This window comes from Phaethon aethereus (genome assembly GCF_964289735.1).
Source record: "Phaethon aethereus genome assembly, chromosome: 8".
NCBI lineage: Eukaryota > Metazoa > Chordata > Aves > Phaethontiformes > Phaethontidae > Phaethon > Phaethon aethereus.
In genome coordinates, this window is record NC_138584.1 from 7,372,843 (window position 1) to 7,393,676 (window position 20,834).

General features: G+C 52.3%; 1 protein-coding gene across 2 annotated transcripts in view; it reads left to right on the plus strand.

Moving 5' to 3' along the window:
• Positions 1–7,826: 7,826 nt before the first annotated feature.
• Positions 7,827–20,834, plus strand: part of PRRX1 (paired related homeobox 1) — a gene marked incomplete at its 3' end in the record, with an annotated part of 41,054 nt that continues 28,046 nt past the window's right edge. For both annotated transcript variants that reach the window (XM_082003106.1, XM_082003107.1), the window contains exon 1: positions 7,827–8,894. In XM_082003106.1, coding sequence (XP_081859232.1) covers positions 8,654–8,894 — 241 coding nt within the window. In that variant the 5' untranslated portion in view covers positions 7,827–8,653. The remainder of the gene's footprint in view (positions 8,895–20,834) is intronic.

Here is a 20,834-nt window from a genome sequence, read left to right on the forward strand (position 1 = left end):
TGACCATCAGCGAGTGGGTCAGGGCACCCACATGCAGCAGCTGTGGGGTCTCCGTCATGTTGTGTTGCCCGTGCAATGAGCAGCTCAACAGCTCAGCAGCCGGGCCCAGGGACTCTTGTCCTGCAACATGCTCCTCACTTTAAGCACATCCTTTGTGAGTGAAGATGAGTGTGGACAGATGTCCCCATGGGATCAAGGCACTTTAATACAAGTTGGTTGTTAAGCACATGCTTAAGTACTTGGCTGGATTAGCAGACTGGTACTGAAATGTTTGCTTTTTGAGAGAGGTCCCAAAATATTAGAAAGTTGATTTATTTTTTTCAGTTCATTACTGGGCCTGCCAATGACATCATTCGTTTGCAAGATGAGAAAAAGTGTTTAAACGAGATTAAAAAAAAAAATTAAACAAGACGCAATTTTAATGACCACTTACAAAGGAGATTTATGGACGTGTATAAAGCTGCTTTCCATGGGAGAGGGACTAAGCTTTTAACAGTTACCTTCCTTTGGGTTTTTTCTTTCCTCTTGCAATATAATACCCACAAATATTTGTGAGTTGTGACTGTGCTCCGAAGGGTTAGTCGTCTTCCAGAGAGGGGGTGGAGGGAGAAAAGATGAAAACAGTGGTGCCAATTTGTCTGCCCAGACTCTGATTATGGGAGGGTGGTAGTGGTTTTTTTTTTCTTTCCTGCAGGGGAGAGAAGCTGGTGGGACGCTTTCTCTCTCCAGGGTTAGGGATATCTGATATCCAGCCCAAGAGCAGTCCAGCAGACCAAACTTTCATCTCCAGCAGTGAGAGATTTAAAAAAGAAAAAACCAACAACCAAACCTTGTGGATAAAATTCTCAGCTAAATTTGCAGGAGATTTTGGAGTTTCTGCTGGGGAAATTAGGGCCATTTGAACGTCTCTTTTGTAAAGAGCAGAGATTTTTACAACGTGTGTGGAGAAGAGGAGAGAGAGAGGAGATCACTTGGAGGAACAGAGGTAGTTTCAAGGCGTCTATTTATTTATTTGCGTGCCCTGGGCCCTGCCCTCCTCCCGCCCAGCCTGCTATCCAGTGACCCTCGGTGCTGATTAAAGTTCCCGGGTGACCTCTGAGTGCTTTTGTTACCCTGCCTGGTAATAAAACCCCGGTTAAACGGCTGGCTTATCCAAACGCGCGGCTCCTTACGCAGCCAGCTCTGGAGCCAGCTCAAGTCTGAGCTCTTGGGAACACGCGGCTTAGCCCTAATTTAGCTTGGCTAGCTCTGTTTAGCTGGCCCCGGGGCGTTCCTGGTGGCCGTCTCAGTGCCCCTAAGTAGCCATGGTAGGTGAGTAGGCAACCTGAAAGGGCCACAGCCTGGTTTCTTCCTAGGCAGAGTCCTGGCTCCTGAGGCAGGCAACGCCACTGAAATCCTGGAAGGGGATGGAGCAGGCTTAGTGCGATGAAGACAAGCACCATCCACCTGCAGGACTGTGCCCTGTCACCCTCTGCTCACGCGGCTCCTGGCTGCTGGAGCAAGGCCATGGTGGGGAGATGTTTGTGCCGATACTGCGGTTTCCTGGTGGAATCCATGAACCCCTATGTTGTCTTGAGAGGCCATGACGTGTGCCGTCTGCTCCCTCCACCTCAGACATGGTGCTGATCCTTGGGATCACCTCAGGGCAGTGCTGACACGCACCTCCCGCAGAGGCAGCCTCTGGGGCCAGTGGCAGAGCTGGTAGCCACATGGGCATCCTAGCAAGAGCAAAGTTAGGGAAATGAAGAGCTGAACTCCAGTTCAGATCCACAGACCATCCAGGCTGGAGATGAGGACATCCCCTTCCTCACAGCCCCTCTTTCCACTTGGTGGAAAGCTTGTAGAAGAAGAAAATAGGAAACTAGTTCTTGCCATTGCCAGCTGGTGAATGTGCTTGTCATCTCTGTTCAAAGCTAGGTGGCAACTGTTGAAACTCAGTCTGTCTTGAAATCTAAAAACTGGGACTTGTACAGACAAACTGATGAATAAATTTCCACTCTCCCAGCCCCCTTCTCCACTTTTGTTTTATAAATGATGAGGCAAGGGAAGGGCTCCAGCCCTAACTGGCTGGGGGGAGGTCTGGGCAGGGCAGATTTGAAAAGGTAGGAGCTCCACCAGTGAACCCAGGAACTCCAACCCAGGTGCTGCACAGACAGCCCAGCTGCCCCTAACCTGAAGATCAAACCTCTGAGGGTACTCGCAGGGGCCATCCAGATGGGACTTTGCAGAAATACCATTCAGGAGGAGATTTCCCTGGCTGCATTTGGCCCAGGACTCCTTCCCCAACCCTTAGCTGAGCATGCCACCAAGCCTGCTGCATGGTGCCAGTTCCTGTGATGGTTCTGTTGCTGTAAGGTGCCTTTATCCCCCGCCTTGAGTAACGTATGCCTTCCCACTCTTCCTCACCCCACGCACGCGTGGCCAGAGGAGGTGGCAAACACAGAATCCCTTAGCTGGTGTCCTGGGGCCATCTCCCTCATTACAACTGGTACCAAGTAAAAAAAGTGTAAGTGCGTGGCCTCGCCCCACCATCCACGTGGTGCTTCCCTGCCTCAGTTTCTAAATCTTGTACAGTGTCAATGCTGTGATATTCCTAAATAAGTTCCCGAAGCCTAGTATTTATCGCCCCCACAAACCAGTAACAAGCCACCTCGCTCTGACTGGAGATGTGATTGCACTTCCAGGAATGATTGTGTGTGATGTGAACTCAGCCCCTGGTTCAAAATATTATGCAGAGGAATAATAAATCTCAGTTTTAAATTGCTGCCCCATTTAAGCTTTGATTAGACTCTGATGGTCTGTTCACCCTGGAGCTGCTGGTATTAATCTGCATGCTAAACCCTAATTATAAACTGCTCATGGCATTTCCAGATGATATCAAGATGTTTGGGATTAAAAGGAAACCTGATGTTGAGTTTACAGCTTGAAATGACTGTAGACTACCTGATCCCCACAGATCTAATAACACACCTCTATATGGGGAAGAAAGGAAGAAAAGAAGGAGATTTGGCCCAAGTGTATAGCAGGATTTTGTGGGGGAGAGGTCTGGCTCCAGACCTGAATGCGTGCATGCATACCTAAACGCTCGCACACACATGTAAGGTGATACACCTATATGCACACACATGTTCCTACAGGTGCTCTCTGTCTCCAGCTCAGCATAGTTCTGATGCAGCCCGAGAAGTGGCCAGCAGCAGAGAGATGCTCTGATTTGATGCCTCATCAGCTTGCCCCTAACCAGCCGTGGCTGATGTTTTGGGGGGCAAAGGGGTGAAGATCTATCTCTGAGCGCTCCCTCTCCAAAGTGGCTGTTGCTATGGGCATAGGAGAGGAGTAAGCACCGTTTGTGCCCTCCTGTCCTCCGAACCACCCACCTGAACTGCTGGCATCCAGCTGAGGTTCTCAGGAGAGTGGTGCTGGAGGGCACCCAGCATGTCTCAGAGCAGCTGAGCACCTTGCACGGTTAAGGCCAAGAAGTGCAGAGCAGTAATAAACTGTGTGTGCATTTTGGTCAGGTTTCCTTAAGGCACACGCTTGTGCACTGGTGCTGGCTGTTAGCCCCTCCTTCTCCCTGCTGCCCTCCTCCAATATTATTTTTAAACTGCTAAGATGAAAACAATTTGGTAGATCAAAAAAGGGCTCTAAGACATTACATGCTGACAAACGATATATAATTAATATACAAATAAGGTAGGGGAGAGAGATGCAACTATTTTCCCTCACTGAGAAAAATGCTTCACCTGAGTGCCATGACATTATTAGACAGCTGAGAATCCACACCTGTGTGTCACAGCCTCCACAGGTTCTTCTGCCTGGTTTTTTGTGGTTTTTTTTAAACTCAGGTAGAATAGAAAATATTTAAGGCACCTGAAACTAGTGGGTAGTCTCTGGGAAAGGCATTGTGATGTGGTGGTCAGTGCAGAAGAGCTGAATGGGGGAGCAGAGCAGGCGAAGGCTTGGCTTACTCTGTGCTCAGTGCCTTCCTGCGTCGCATTAATGCCATCGGGAAGGAGCGTGAGCTGCCCTGGGGGTGTTAGTGCTGCCCAGTTGCTCATCTGCTCTGAGTATTTCTTGTTGGCTGCAAGACCTTTGGGAAGGTTGTCACCTCCTGTTTGTTGTACCTGAAAACTGTCACCAAGACTGTGGCTGTAGGTGCTAGGAAGCCTCTGTTCAGACAGATGAGAAGGTGAGGGGAACATTTCTGAGGGCTTATAGCATACTTGGGTAGCCAATATATTGGAGGTGGGAACCACAGAAGTGCTAGGTTTCATGGGAAATTTCAGGAATCAGGGCAAACACTCAAGTTAGAAACCTTCTCACTGACACTACAGATGGAGCTTGTAGTTTTCTGTGAGAAAAGAAAGCAGAAGCAAATGTGATGGTCATCTGCAGAGGCACAGATCTTACATTTTCCCCTTCTTGACATGCAACTGGGGAAGGAAGAATGGGAAAGTTTGTGGTTTCTGCCTCACCTCCTCTAAGCATCAGATATGGTCACAGTGGAGGAGATAGGTTTTTGAGGCAGGGCTCCCGCTGGTGAATCCCATTGATGTCTTTCAAAATGATAACCACTTTTGGGAGCAGGAAGAGCCAAACTGGGGTCTGTCTGCAGTGTGAGGCTTGGCCTTTCAGCTGTGGCTGCTTTACCTAGCAGATTCCTGGCTAGGACCTTTGGGCTTTCTCCTCTCCTCCCCTAGCAGCAGAGGCTCAAAGGTCCCTGCCTTGCTGGGAGTGTGAGCAGGAGGCAACCATTCCCTGGGCAGCCTGGGAAGGTGGATGAATGGGGCTGAGAACAGCTGCCAGGCAGGCAGACATCAGAGGAAAGGTGGGACAGGAGGATGGTGGAAACGGGAACTATCTGTTCAGCTCTGGGCCAGGCCAATGGTGAGGTGGGAAATAGATGTCTAACTAACTGTTTGATGGCCTGTGGGATGTTGAAATGGGCCCATTTGCTGTCACAGGCCATCTGTGACACGGGAGTCCATTCCAGCCTCAAGGTCATGAGAACTGGGGTATCCTATCACCTCTGCTTTGGGCTTGATGCTGAGGACAAGCTGCCTTTGCGTCAGTATCCCCATCTGAAACAGGGGGAAGTGTGTTGAGATCTTTGGATTGCAGCAGACCATGGTGTGCCTTATACCCATCCTATGTCTATTTATCCTGCAGAAACTCCTGGAAGCCCTAGAGCTTCACAGGAGCTCACGTTGAACGCTCACACAGGAAGAAACTGATGCATCCAAGATGAATGACAAATGCCCCCATTCTCTTCTGCCTTCACTGCTGGTGGCTGGAGAGGGAGAAGGTGAACAAACACTAGAAGGCAATATCCTTGAGCATTCAGGTAAGATGGTATCTGCCTGTACCCTAACCTGAAGTTTTCTAAAACTTTGAATCAAGTCAAAGGAAAAAGCTAATGAAGGGATGTTTCATGCTTGTCCTGTAAAGGTGGTCCTACTTCTGTTGTAGTGGCAGGCTGAGATCTGCAGCTATGTAGGGCCATGGGACCCCTTGGGCTTACTCACCCAGGAGCTCAGAGAACATGTCCTTCATCCCCTCCCTTTCTTCATCTTTCTGATTCTTTCTCTTATGTTTGTCTTTTGTTCATGATCTTTGTGGGCCACTTTGGTCCACGACGTTTTTCCTGCATGTAACAAGGTCTCTTCACCCATCCCACCCATTCCCTCAAGCTTGGGCTGATCCCAAATACAATAGGACACCCTGCTACAGAGAGCATATTCCACTACTTTCTCCTGGTGGGATTTTTCTCTGACACTATCTCTACATCTACCATCCTTAGGCTTCCCGTAGGCAAACCATACTCTCCATGGAGCAGAGTATCATGGATGCTGTACTATGTCTGCCCTGTGGCACATGCAGAACATGGCAGCATTGCTTTGAAAGACTAGCTTGGTCCTAAAGGCACTACAGATGATCTAGGGAAAGAGGCAGTACATTAGCTGAGGTGGCAGCACAGTCACTGTCCCCCTCAGAGCCCAGGGGGTTCCTGCCACACTCATTTCTACACTACAGGTGTGCCTTGGCCTAGGGCCTGCCTGGTCATAGCAAGTTGAAAGAAGAGCCACAGCCTTGTGCGGTCTTGGAGGCCTCCCACTGTTCCTAACCCTTTCTTTTGAGACAGACACAGCTGGAAGAGTTTCACTTGGGTTCATCTTGTCCCTTAGTAGAGTTCTCCTGCCCAGTCACAGAAATCCAGTTGTGTTGCAGGAGGCATCGGGGAAAGGAGGTGTTTAGGCCACTTCCAGAATATGAATGTGGCATCCCATGGTTGCTATTCAGCCTGTGGATGCTGTATGTATGGGGAGCACCCGTAGCTCACTTCAGGGTAAAGCCACAGTAGCCAGTCTTGGAGCTGGGTCCCTTTATTGCCTTGTAGGAGAGATTCTGCCTTTCTAGCAGATGCACACATGTTGATGTAGTCACCACACGCTTTCACCCACCATCTTTCCAGGGCATCTGCTGGTATTGGGCTGCATTCCCAAATGCTGAGCCTGGGAGGGAGAGTTATCTGAAAGATGCCCTTACACCTGGGGACCTGGGGAGATCTAAGGAGAAATACTTCCAACCAGGGATGTCAGTGAGGATTTCAGTGAAGGTGGCACAGATAGGTCTTGTTCTGTTTTCTGTGGCTTCTGCTGTCACCCTCATGGCAGAGGTTGCCTGGGGCTAAGAGCAGACCCTACTGCCAGTGGAAAGGGATGTTTATCGCTGGGACTCTGCAGTGCCCACTCAGAAAAGCCAGGTCAGTAGCAACATCCGTATGAAGGAGAACAGGGAGAAAGAGGGTAAAACCCAGCTCACCAAGAAAGAAGGAAGCTAAATCTCTGGGAAAGGCAGAGGCTGAGAAAGGGGTGTGTTTCACGTGCTGGGCAGCCCACAGGGGTATGTACAAATAACCATTCTTCAGACCATGGAAGTACGTACACCCAGCCACCCTGCTGTGCCTAAACCTGGAGACCCTGAGAACCAGGGTACAAGAGCCAGCTAGATGCAGCCCCACACACCCGTGTGAAGGCACAGCTCTTTCCCCATCCAGCTCGTGGGCATGTACTGCAGGCCATCACACACAAGCGCTCCTTCACATGCAGAAAAAGAGCCACACCAGTATGTAATGAGGCACACACCGCTGTGTACATAGATGCATACACAGCGGTTTTGGGTGTATGTACACCCACGCGTTTCTGTGCATACGTGCAACCTTGCCCCAGTGCTTTTCCTGGCCTTTCCAGCCTGTGCTGGCCAGCTTTGCTCACCCCCAACCCTGGGACAGCAGAGCCCCGCAGCCCTGCCATGCTCATTTGGGTCTTTAAGACTGCAAAGGGTAAACCGGGACCAGAGGGGGGGGGCCTGAAAGCAAACTAATGATGAAAATGTCTCCTCCATGCCTGTGCTTTAATTAAATGCATGGAGAGGCTTGAGAAGCACATCTGTTTTCAATCTGGAGCCCTTTGATGGCATCAAATGTTCTTTCCCCAGATCAGGGGGGATGGAAATTCTGGGCTGGCTGTGGCAGCTCGGAGCCTAGGCTCCAGCCACTGGGACGCAGCCGCCTTTCCTGGCCCGAGGACCCTGCCCCTCGGGGCCTTTCTGCGAGCGAGTGTCCAGGGGTGCCTCCCTGCACCTCTACCTGTCTTTGGCCAGGGGTCTGGACGGGCCAGGCCAAACTGCTGGGACCTCTTTGCTTGCTGGCCTGAGGAGCAATGAGTGCATCGTCCTCCCCCTCTTTTTGTTATTTCTCTTTTTGGCATTCCCCCCCCCCCCGCCTCCTTTCTCTTCTGCTCTTTTGCTCTTCCTCTCCTTTTGGTTGGTCTTCTTTTTCTTAGTTCTCTGTTGCGCTTTTTCTTCCTCTTTCACTATTTTTCCTTTTCCTTCCCTCTCTCCCGTTCATAAGCTTTCTCTTCCATTTCTCTTTGTCACCTTTTCATCCACGTTTCTCATTTTTGCTATTTCTCCTCTGCCCCGGGAGCCTTCCCCAGGGCAGTGCCCACCCTTTCCTCCAGCTGCAGCTCCGGGTGACAAGAAGGGGGACACCCCACACACCCACCCACTGCGCCCCGCTCCCCCCCCAATCAGGGGCTCCCCCGGCCACCCCCCCACCCCCAGGAGGAGCTAATGAGCGCGGTGGGGGCCGGCGCTGCCCACTCCTGTCGCGGATGGGAGTGGGGGGACCGCGCCGGTGCCACGTCCCGGCGGGGCCCCGCGGGCCGCCCTCCCCCGGGTGCCCAGCGCGGCGGAGCCGCCCCCACCGTTTGAAGTGCGGGGCGGAGGGGAGGGCAGGGGCGGGGGGAAGGAGGGCGGGAGGGAGCGGAGCCGCCGCTGGCGGAGGCGGAGGGACGGGGCGCACCCGCCCCAGCGGCCCCACAGCCACCCCGCGCCTCCCGGCCGGCGGCAGCTCCCCGCCGCCGCCCCGGCGCCCCGAGCCGGCCGTGCCGCCTCTCCCCTCCGGCATGTTTTAAGCCCGGCCCTGCCCGCTCCCCTTCGGGCTTGCCGCCGTCGGGTCCCGTCCCGTTCCCCCCTCCCTTCGGTCTTTGCGCATCCCGCCCCCCCCCGCTCGAAGGGCCGGCGGCTGGGGGGGAACGGGGGCGGTGGGCGCCCGGGGCGGGGGGCGAGGGCAGAAAAGCCCCCGCTCAGCACTATGGCGTCCAGCTATGCCCACGCCATGGAGAGGCAGGCCCTGCTGCCCGCCCGCCTCGACGGCCCCGCTGGCCTGGACAATTTACAAGCCAAGAAGAACTTCTCCGTGAGTCACCTGCTGGACCTGGAGGAGGCGGGCGACATGGTGGCCGCCCAGGCAGAGGAGGGCGGCGGAGAGCCCGGCCGGAGCTTGTTGGAGTCCCCCGGGCTGACCAGCGGCAGCGACACCCCGCAGCAGGACAGTAAGTGCGGCGACAACCCCCTCGCCCTCCTTCCAGCCCTCCCCGGGGCGAGGGGCCGCGGCGGCGGCTCCACCGGGGCGGAGCGGCGTGGCCGGTGCCGGCCCCGAAGGCGCTCCCGCGAGGAAGCGGCCGGAGGAGCCGCCGGCCAGTCCCCGCTCCCCGAGCCGGCGTCTCCCGCCGTGCCCCCTGCCCGCGGCCGGGCCGGCGCCGGGCTTGCGAAACGCCTGTTTTCCCCGGGCCGCGTCCCGGGAAAGGGGGAGCGGCGAGCTGCCCCTCGCCGCCGTGCCGCCCGCGGCGGCTCGCGCTCCGGGGCGGGCAGGATCAGGCCCGCGGGCCGAGCCCCCTCTTCCATCGCTTGCCAGAGGGTCTGAGCACGGGGCTTGGCTGGACGGGGCGAGGCGTGGCAGGCGGCTGAGCAGCCCTCCGTCCGTCAGTCCGTCCGGCCCGTCGGAGCTGGGACCGGCGCCGTGGTTTGCGGGGCACCGCGAAGCTGCTCGGGGGTCCGGATGCGGAGCGGACGATTGTCCGACGACCTGCGCGGAGCATCGCGGCTCACAAAACAGCCCGAAGGTGCGTGGTGCGGCTGCAAAGTGGAGCCGCCCGTCCCCTCCTCCTCCGCCTCCCCAAGCCCCGGTTCTCCGGGTGCGGGCCTGATCCAGCCCCGGCGGGCAGGGCAGGGCACAGACTTGCCTTTGAACATCCCCTCCTAACGGCTTCTCGCTTGGGAGCGCAAGTAGCCGGTGAAACAACAGCCTGGAGGGCAGCGAGGATGGGCGCGGGTTTGCGCGGCATTTTCTAGGAGCCGCGTGTTGTTTTCCAAGGGCAGCGCTGTCGGAAAGGGGCGAGCCGCGGCGGAGCGGGGTGAGGTGGGTGCCCAGGGCCAGCACCCCCCCGCCCCAAGCCCCCTTACCCTCCCTCTGCTTTCGGTTTAAAACAAATAAAAAAAAAAATTCCCGGCCGCGATTTTCGTTGTGGGTAAGGGCTGACTGCGGCCGCCTCCGCCGTGTCTCCCGTGGCGTGGGCAGGGGCCACGGCTTTGGACACGGGCTTTCCAGAGAGCCCCTCATCCCGGTCCGGGGGCAGCTGCCTTGCCGCTGCCGGCGAAAGGCGAGACAAAAATTACACTGCAAGTGCAATTTTTGTTCGGTTTTCGTCGGTTTTTTTTCCGCCGGCAGCCGCCTACGACCCCCCCCCCCTTTTTTTTTTTTTTTTTACCCCCGCGGATCCGACGTGGCTTGCTCAATATTCTGGGGAAAGGAGGGAGCCTTCCAAAAAGCAGTAGCTCCTTGCAGCTCGCCCTGGGACCCCCGAGTTTTTAAACCATCCCCCCCACCCCCGGGCAAGATACTGTCTCTGGGTGGGGACGCGTCGCCCCGAGGCGGGTTTGTTTGCGGGAACGCGAATGGTGCACGGCTGCCGAGCGGCTCCCGTCCCTCCCGGGCAGCCGGGCCAGGGCGCGGCTGACGGACCGAGCGCCCTTGGGAGGTTGCTTAAAAAATTTTTCCTTCTCAGGACTCGGAAAAATACAATTTCTGGCCATAAAGGTGGATATTTTAGCGGAGAAGGCAGTGATCGCAGCTCCCCGCCCCTGATTCGTCTCCCTGCGCCGCAATATTGCGGCCAGAGTCCCCGAGATACAAAGCAAGAAGTTACATAGGCAGCTCTTTTTTTTTCATTCCTTTCTGCCCACCCCGGTTTTGTTTATCATATTTTATTTGAACCCAGTTTTTTCCTGATGCTGCCCCTTGCCAACTGCTGAGCGCTCCAGAGCTAGCTCGGTCAGCCTGGAGAAGGGCTGCGTTTCCCCGCAACCCACCCTGCTCTTAGAGCATGAACCGGACCAAAGGGTTTTGTGTTCCGATGGTGTGTTTCCCAGCCAGCATCACCAAGCAGGGACCAAACTACAGCTTCAAATAAATTAGAAGTTCTCTGAATGCTGTCAAAGTTTTAATGCCGTTGTGGTGAATTAGAAAGTTTTAAAAGTATTCTAAAGTAAGCAAAAAAAAAAAAAATACCGGGGATAAATTCTCCCTGGTTTATTGTGTAGAGTTGTCATCTGGGCTTTCTGGCTCTTTCACTGATGTGTTTAGCAGATCCCATCAGTCCCCGTGCCTCAGTTTCCCCACCTATCGCCTATGTTTTGTGGAGTGTTTTGCAAGCCACGTAGGAAAAGGACTGTGCTGGAGCTAGGTAGTGCTACAGAGGTATGAGCTTTTCTCGGTGAAAAATCAGAGCTGGTTCAGTGGAGAAGCTAACACAGGGCTCAGTTATTCCCTGTGTTACTAAGGGAGAGAAGGTAAAAGCTGTTTGGAGAAATTGTGGAATGTCTCGAGAACACTAAAAATGTTCTTCCAACCTGGAGAAAAGTCAGCTAGTCTGTCACTGATTTCTGTCCCAAACTGAAGTGAAACCCCGCATTACTGGAGCTGTTTGTGTAATCTGAAAGTAAGGGGAAAAGTTTGACACAGAAATGACAAAAGGTTTTATTTAGACATTTGAGATTGAAGGAACTATTTCACCACTAGTTCATTTGAAAGGGGTTCATGAGGAAATGTTTTTCCTATTAAAAAGAAAAAAAACAACATCCCTGGGAGTAGTTGTGATAGTCATATTTACAGGGAGAACTGTCAGCGTATTGAGGAGCTGATTTTTCAGTGGTGCTGCAAAGCTGTCACTCTCATTGACTTTAGTTCAACTTGTAGCTCTAAAAGCTATACCCTAAAAGCTGAGACAATTCACAGCAAACCTCCCTGCCTCTGCCGCTTAGCCAGAAAGACTTTGCAATCCCAGTTCCTCTTTGCTGCAAAATCACCTGTTACAATACAACCAACTCTTGCTTTGGTAGCAGGGCTTTCGCTGACTCCAGCTAAAACTGGGATGAAAATGCGGGTCCCATCTCGGCAGAGGGAACCCCCTGAGCTTCCCAGCGATCGGCTCCTATTGCTCCCGTGCCCTTTGGGGGTGGCAGAAACCTGTCGGTGGTGGCGTGTGGATTCTCAGAGCTTGTGGCTCTGAGCAGGGTTAATTCTCCAAATCCAGAGCTGGTAAGCTGTTAGCTTTTTTCTTTTTTTTTTTAAGATGGCATTTTTGACCTCTGCTTTTTTATTGTTTGTTTGTTTGAGTCTTGCTGTCGATGGCTCGTAAAATGACGCGGAGAAAGCATGAGCAGCAAAAGAAAAATTGTTATGCTCATATTTCATTTGTGAGGAATGAATAAACCCTGCTTTGGTCCAGTACGTGCGTGAGTTCCGCGTATTGGAGTTATTACTCTCCTTTAATTTCTCTTCAGTATACAAGCGATGGCAGTTTGGGGGCTGCGCTTCTCTCCCAGGCTGGCAGATTACGTCGGGCTGTCACGGCTGGTTCGCGATGAAAGCTGGGGCACAGGCTGCCTGTGGCTCCCCACCACTTCTGTCTCAGCGGGCATCGTGACCCCTCGGCACTGCTGCTCCTTCCCAAGGAAGCAGAAACCCTGCCGGGGCGGCCGGGAGGAGGTGAGTTTCTTTGCTCAGGCTGGGTCAAGCAGAGCATCTGCGCTGGCTTCGGCCCCCTCTTCTCAGGCAGCCGGTTGAGAGCATGAGGAAGGGCTTTTTTGGCTGGCACGTTGTTTGGTGATGGATGTTGTTGCCGCAGGATTTTGCAGAGATCAGAAATAGAAATGATTTCAAGAAAGGACAAAACAAACTGAGGGAGGACTGAGGATGGCTCTTCACCTCAGCAGCGCATGGAGGCAGTGTCTGGCTCAGGGAGCCGTGAGTCTCGGAGACTGGAAGGATGAGCTGGGGCAGAAACCGCTCCATTGCTGCCTGGGCTTACACCCTCTGACTCTGTCGTTCCTGGCAGTCAGAGACAGGATCCTGAGCTGAAAGACCTTTGGTCTGCTCCCACCTGGCTGTTCTTTATGCTTTAATTGCCTCTTTTTAATCAGACCAAGTGAAGTTGCTGCAGGAGTAAAAGGGTGTGTGTAAATATTGAATTGTTTCTCCTTTTTTTTTTCCCCCCTCATTCTGAGGTTGTCTGTGGTGTTGTGCCTTCCCACCCATCACCAAAAAACCCCATATGCCTTCTTAAAAAGAGGTGGAAAAGCTCTGCCACTGCTTTGAAATGTGAAAAGCGGTTCGGTGGGCTGCTCAGTTGCATGGAGGGTGAACGTGAGAGAAAGCACCAGGGACAACTGCAGGGTTTTCTTTGCAAACCTCTGCTTTATCTTGAAATACTAAGTGGCTCTTTTGTTAGTAAAACACAGCCCTTATTCCCAGAAGATGCTGAGACTGTCGACTGGGGATGTACAAAGAATAGCAAGGGGGGAAATGCAGGGTAAATTGATTAAATCTAGGAGCTATTTTCTTCCTCTCTTGTGCCCCATAGCTCATGGACAAAGGGAGAGTCTTCAGGAGGCGGCTGGCTGCTGATGTCCACAGGTTACACAGGGATGAGGAGGGAAGCCGGCCCCTGCCTTTAACCCCACGGGCGGCGGTGAGCATCCTTACTAGGTGCTGCCAAGAAAGACTTTCCAAAACTAATCCTCCTCTTCCAGCAGCTGATGTGGAAAAATTTGGGATCAGATCGATATTATTTTTGAGGCACTTGATTTTATGAAAAATACAACAGCTTGCTTTCTCTTGCGGGAGTAATCTTCACGCGTGCCAGCTGTTCTGCGCGGATCCTAGAGGCTTCTTGCAGGAAGAGTGAGCTGTGTTCGCTGGAGTAAAGGCTGAGTAACAGATAGCTGACACAGAGCAGTTAGAAGTTTCATTAATTTCTTTCCATTTATGTTCTGGCAAGTATCTCACAGTGTTGGGTATTTTTCTTATATCCCTGAACCCTACAGTTTGAAGTGGAAAAACATTCTGTGTTTTTCACATAAATTTCTAGAGCTTCTGGATGCAGACAGAAAATGGAAATGTGACTTCGTCACAAACCTGGAGACTTAAAAAGAAAAAAGGCACCAACAAGCAAACAAAAATGGACAACATACTGTTATTAACAAAGAAAAAAGCCATATGAATTTGAAGGAGGGAGCTGACTCAGTTTGCGAGTGCTGGCCATGCTGCCCGCCTTTTGACGGGCGAAACTAGACTTTTATTTGTTTGTGAATTTCACTTTTTTTTGATCATAATCAGTTTTGCTTCCTGGTTCTCATGGTCTCATAATTTGCTGATGGTATTTGTGTTTTCAATCCATCTGCACAAAGCTTCCAACTTTTTAATTTGAAAAAGATTTTGCTGAAGGTTTTTACTTCCCCCTCCCCTTCCCTTAATGTAATGAAAACATTTCCATGAAAATCAGATTTTGAAATCTCTCATAAAACTTAAAGGTTTGGTCTAAACTGCTAGAACACTTTTAATGAACATCAGCTTTCTGTCATCTGCACTGAGTTTCCACTACTAGCCAGTATATTTTCCATCTTTTTGATGATGTATAAAGCACTGATTGCATGGGAAAATATTATCTCAGGGTTAATTTCTGCAATCCTTACTCACACGAGGCATTGCATGCAATTCAATGGACCACTTATATGTATGCCAATTGATGAATATTAGCATTTGAAGGCTTGACCGGCAGCCTTGAGTCATGCAAAAAACTTTATTGTCAGGCCGATGAAATATTTCTGCGCAGGCACGAAACAGTTTTGCTGTCTGCATTCAGGGGCACGATCCTTTTGCCTTTCAGCCGAGGCGCAACGTGCATCAAAACATGTGACATTCAGAAGCCTGGAAAGAAAGAGCAAGAGCACGGACAGAGTATAAGCAGGAGGGGCTGGGAGGGTTGAGTGTTTGACAAGGCAGACACAGAATTACAGGGTCATAATTCCTTTGAGGTTACTTTTTTTTTTTCCCTCCCCGTGGTAGCTGAGCTTGCTGGCATGATTTTTGACATCACCAGAATGGCTTGATGGGATTATAGGTGTTTATTCCCCGTTGCAAGTTGTTTATGATATATTTAATCGTTTTTGAAACCCATATTAAGTAGCCCTGAGGGAGCTGTGCTCCTGCTGGGCCTTCGTTGCATAATGAAGTACATCACGAGTATTTACCAAGTGTCACAATATTCCAGACTTGGACCTCTGTTTCTGGGGAGGATGAATCACTACATTGCTGGTTCCCCACCCTACTCGCCTTTCCTGAAGGAGGCTTGGATTTCGGGGCGGATTATGGACATATGAAGTGAGAATCATCACAGCCTGGCTGGAGGAGCTGTTGTCCAAGGCTCTGATCTGACTTTCTGTTTGATCTCTGCTTGCAGATTTCCGCGCAGGGCACGGAAAGGTTTCAACTTGTGCTCGGGTGGTGGAGGACAGAGCATAGGATTTTAGTCTGGTTCCCCCATGAAAAACCTGTTGCACATGGGAAATATCTTCTGAACCCACTGGCTGCTCTGGTGGGAGAGCAGATGGCTCAAAGGGGTGTGAAATCCCAGCGGGTGTTATGGTAGTCCGGTGGGATGTGGAGAAGGATGCTAGCAGGGCCTCCCGCCGATGGGAAGATGCACCATAAATTCAACCTCTTACTAGCCACTGGAGAGTCTCTACGGAGACTCTGTGTTATAGACTGTGTCACTGGAAGCTCACACATGCGTAGGCACAAGTGCCACCAGCCTTACGGCACGGGTCTGTAGGGTTTTGTCCATTGTCACACCGTGTTGTGACTGCAGCAGTCTTACAGCCGGGGGTCCGAGGGTCCTCCAGGGCTGTCCTGCACTTCTCACTCCTGGGTTTGCTGGCCCTGCTCACGCCCGTCATTCCTGCATTGTAAATGCATGGTATGTACCGAACTTGCCGTTTCCTTTCCTGCACTTTCTGCTGGACCTGGCTGGTCTCTACCATGTAGCCCTGGAAGATGCTGTGAGATGGGGATGGGAGCTCAGCAGGGGTGCGCTGCGTGTCTGCTGGACTATGGTGGCATGATTTTGAGAGAAGTTTCTTTCAAACGAGAACGTCTGGAGGACGCTGGTTGGGAAGGGAAGGGAGCAGTGGTGCTGAAGCTGAGGGTTGAGGGCCCCCTCCTGCAATGGAAAGCCTGGCATCTGCAAGGATGAGTCTGCGAAGGCCAAAGCTGGGAAGAAAGGCCTGATGAGCAAGCCAGTGAGCATCTATTTCAGCTTACATAGCTTTCTGGGCTCTTCTCTCACGTCCAGAGGCTGAGAAAAGGTTACGCCAGTGTTTAAAGCACTGTCCCAGACGGTCTGGATTTGTCATGCCCGTATGAAGTGAACGTTTGCCTTGGAGTGGCAGTCCAGGACCTCCTGGTGCCTTGTGTTCCTGGAAGGGAAGGGTAGAAGAGAGGTGAAGGGAGCCAGCTGTGCTGCTAACAAGTCACTACATCCTATTGCAGCGTCCAGTTCATATTCCACCCAAATTTTCCCCCATTTCTGGCTAGAGATATTTTCCTACAGGAGAAACTCCAGCCAGTCAGTGAGACTGCTGGGCAGGGCAAACATCCAAAGAGCCGCTTGGTATCTGGCTAGGACCATCTCCACATCTTGATGAGCTGCTCGGGCAGCAAAACTGCTTTTGCACCGAGAGCTGGAATTCATCCGGAGCCTGGAGACATTGCTTCCTGTGCTGAGCCCACCAGTGGATGAACTTCTCCTGTGGCCTCCTTGACCAAAGTAAAACCGAAGTTATCCGTGGCCCTGTGCATCTGGGGACAAGACAAAATTGCCAGCAGCAGCCGCTGAGTGGGCAGGCATGGAGAAGGAGCATCCAGCTCTGAAGGGGACCAGCAGTCTCAGGGGCACTGGGAACAAAGCGAGGTGTCTGGAGGTGATGCAGCAGGGTAGGCAGCATCCGAGTAGCTCCCAGCTCTCTCTTGTAGCCAGTGTAGATGCTGGACCAGTCAAGGTTGGGCGGGTTTTGAACCCATGGTTCAAACCTTTAGTAGTCTGCTGCGTGCTCTTGGTTTGGTTGTGTTTGTGGCTGCTGAATGAGTAGTGTGTGAGTTGGGCTGAGCTGCAGCCGGTGTGCCGGTGAAGCTGTGAAGACCTTCTCGGCGCTTCTGGAAATCATCCTCTTTTTTGGAAGCGTCACTCATACGACCCACATGTGCAAAAAAAAAAAAATCGTGCTTGCGGCTCGCGAAGAGCTGTCACTTCTCCGCATCGGCTCAGCGGAGTTGGGGCTCTGTGGGGATGGATTGGACTTTAACAGGTGAAAGTGCCTGAGCCGTAACAGTGAAAACAGAGTGTTAATGCTCTGGGCCTGGTGCTGCAGAAAGGGCTGCCCTTGCCGGTGGCTCTGCAGGCAGCTCCTGCTCCCATGAAGTCTGGGCTGGTTTCCCGTAAAGCTTTACAGCGCTCTCCTCGCCCCACGGCTTGAAATGCCGCTAACACTTCATACCCGTTATCCTTCTGCGTCCTGCGCGGCGGCGCGTTTCCCCCTGGATGGAGGGTACAGAGTGGAGGTTTGTGAATCCAGTTCCTGTTTGGGATGGATGACTCCCACGCTGACGGCGCTGGAGAAGGCTCGTGACAAGTCTATCTCTTTTTCCTGAGCATGTTTGCTCCCATCTGGCACTGGGAAGGCTGTCTCTTAGACACGAGCTGGTAGCGCAGCCGGCCCGGTCTTGAGTGATTGAGGTTGTCAAAGCAAATGTATAGGTGATTTTGCAGTGAGAGAGAGAAAAAAAGCTTTGAAGACTATTCCAGAGCCAAGCTCTTCATCCTGCTGCCGTCACTCTGAATACTGATGGGAGTCTGTACCTCTCCATGGATCAGGGATGGGGAGCCAAGGTGGTGATGGAAACACGGGTCTGGATTTTATGCACACCTGCAGGGCAACGTGCTAGCAAAGGTATTTGTCTGCTGTATGTGTTCCCCGGGTAGCGTAGGGCCACCCTCCCTGGGGCTTCCACAGGCCAGGGTTTGTAGGGTGCGGCGTTTGCGGGTGCTGGGAGCAGCCCGCCCAGAAAGGGAGTGCACCCAAAATCTAAATTGAAACAGTAGGGCTTTTTTTCTTCCAAACATCAGTCGAGATGGCCCAGTAGGATGACCCAGCCTGTCTTTCATTGCTCCAAAATGCCTTTGTGCCTTGGCCACGGAGTCTTGAGGTCTTTTTTTCTGTATACTTGCTGCCATAACTTGACCAAGCTCACCTCGCCGTGCCTTAATTTTCCTACCTGCATAAATCGGAACAATCCTGACCCCCAGTTAGGGGCTTTGAAATCCGCTGGATGTGTGTTATATAAGAGCTTGGCTTTAACAGCAACTTGGGAAGATTCTCCTCCCTCTGCATTGCCCCCAGCAAATTGCTATTTCATCTGCCTCTGTCTCTGGAATCGACCACCTTCTGTGTTAATTAACTGATTAGCATTGAGGAGATCCCCTTCCATGAACTGAAGCAACTTCCAGCAAGTTTGTTCCTGCAGGGAACCCACCTTCTGCTCAGGTGCACCTGAGTGCACCCCGTGCCCTTGGGCGAGTTTGTGTTTGCTGTGTGAACCCATCCATGGGGTGAAACAGTTTTCGGTGGCAGATTTTTGCATGCAGACTCGGATCTTCTGAACATCTTGAGATGCTTGGGCTCTCCACAAACCCAAAGGATGCAAAGAGCGGCACGTGCCGGTCAGCTGGAAGGTCCCTGGAGCCTTTGGTGGCAGGCAATGAAATTCCCAAGAGGCTGGTTGGGACGGTTGCGCTCTTTTTCTTGGCTATAGCCTGGTCTTGAAGGTTTGGCCAGAAAGATCTTTACTTACAGTTTGTTTAATTTGGACAACTGCTGATACGTCTCATGGAAACTGGGGGAACTGCTCAGGAATAAGTGCTTGTAACACATTGCTTGTTTGTGATTTGTTTTTCATTGTTTCTCCTTAAAAAAGAAAAAAAAAATCAGCTAATCAGTAAAAAGAAACAATCACCTGTGATTTAGGAGAGGGATCTCTCATTGTAAATAATAAATTAGTGTCGGGAGACCAGGCAGACAGAATGGTTGATGAATATCCCGCAGGCTGAAAGTTGTTTATCAAGCCTGTTTGAAGACTTATGACTAACAAGCTCATTTACAGAGTTTGGAGTCTGTTCATGAACCGTTCTCCAGCTGGGAGGATGTGGGAATCATCAGAAAATGTATTCACAAGTTACTCGATCATTTAAAAAAACGATCAAACAAAGACTGGTTTTTGGAAGGGAACTGTAAATTCCTCCTCCCCCCCCACTGGGTTTTCTGAGGCATTCCCCTTAGGAAAATGAGGGGCCCAGAGAAGAATGAAGAACCCTGCGTCGCTTGCTAATGACCTATTTTGGTGCTAACCCTCCCTCTGAATGCCCCGCCACCGGCCAAGCTCTCCAGCTGCGGGAGAGCCGGTCCTCCATGGGATGTGCTCCGCAAGGTCCGGTCACAGGCGCCCGATGGGACAAATCCGTCTTGTCTCCACCAGTGATTCCCAGTGGGGAAACTGGGCTTTCTGGGGGAAGTGGCTGCTCTCACTCCTCTGCTTACAGAGAAGATCTCCCCCATGTCGCAGCCCAGTGCGTTTCTGCATGGTGCCCTGTAAAGGAGAGTGGCATGGGAGCCACTGGTGTCAACCTGCTGTCTATAAAGGGGGATGAATTCGGCGTTAAGGAGCCCATGCTGGAGTGCTGTGACTTTGTGCCCTTTGCAAATCTGCTCACCTGGCCTTGCTCTCCTGCTCAATGCAAAACGCCCCATCTTTACGAGGAGAGGCAGATGTTTTTCACCCCCAGCATCTCCTGTAGCTCTGCCTCGTTTTGTGGAGCATTCTCTCATTGTGCTTGGCCGTGGAGAGGGCTCCAGGTGGGCTCTGCTTGGACACGCTGCAAGGAAGATGCGAACCGAGTCAAAAAAAAGTCCAGAGAAGAAAAGCAATAAGGAGAGCTCCAGCTTCCAGTTTAGGAGGAAAGAAGAGGTGCTTAAGCTCAAGAAAAGGAGGGTATAAACTGATCCCCAAGCCCATCTACTTCTGTTGCAGCAAGGGAGACATAAGTGAGGCAGTAGGGAAATCCTCCCTAGGGTAGGGAGACCCTGGAAGAGGTGGTGTGAGGATGCTGTGGAGACCTCAAGCACAGATCTGATCTGATGGAGACATGTAAAGGGATAAACAGAGTAGAGCTGTTCCTACCTTGGGAAGGGAGTAGGAGGGGTCTCTTGGACATCCTTTCCCAAAGTTTCAGTGACTGCATGACGTTAGTGGGAATGTGCCTGTGTGCTTAACCCTGTGTTTCATCTGTCCTGGCCAGCGCAATGATGCTGCCTCCAATTTTCCCCCACCTGCCAAGCAGGTTGCTGTGCTGTGCTCAACTGGGACGTCCGTGGGGCAAGAGAGACCCAGCCAGCTGAGGGGAAGCATGTGGATGGGGAAGGGACACGCTCACTGGGCGTGACCCACTGCTGGGAAACCAGGCAACAGATTTCCTAGATGTGCCTTTTGGCTTGGGCGTTGTGGGCTGGAAGTAGCTGGTGTGATTGAAAAGACAAACTAGTCTGTGATTAGTAAGAAAAATGACCCCAAAAGCTGCCCTTCATCAATCTGGGCAGGCTCGTGTCTGCCGTTGCGAATGCTGTGTGCTCCTCCGGCCAGAGCTAGCCTGGGTCCGGAGGAGGTTACAGTGCGCAAGTGAAGAGGACGCCTTGTTCTTGGAGGGTCGGAGCACAGAGCCGGGTGCTGAATCCGGCTTTTTCTCGCCAGCGGTGGTGCTGGCTCCCGGTTCTCCCGGCCCCTCTTGCTACACGCACGGCGCTGCTCTCCAGGCTTCCTCGGGAGGGCTTTGCTCTCTGCTGTGCTTCCACGCTCTCTGTTCCGAGAGGGAGCTGTTTGGCTCGTGTGACGTATCGCTGTCCCTCTCGGGCCATGCAATGCCGAGAGTCATTCCAGACACCTGTGATGATGCATTTGAATCCCTGTTTCTGTGACTCTTTAGGAGGAGCTCTTCCCCACCCCCTGCCCCTTGAAGGTAGTGGCTGGGAGCAAAAGCCAGATGTGCATT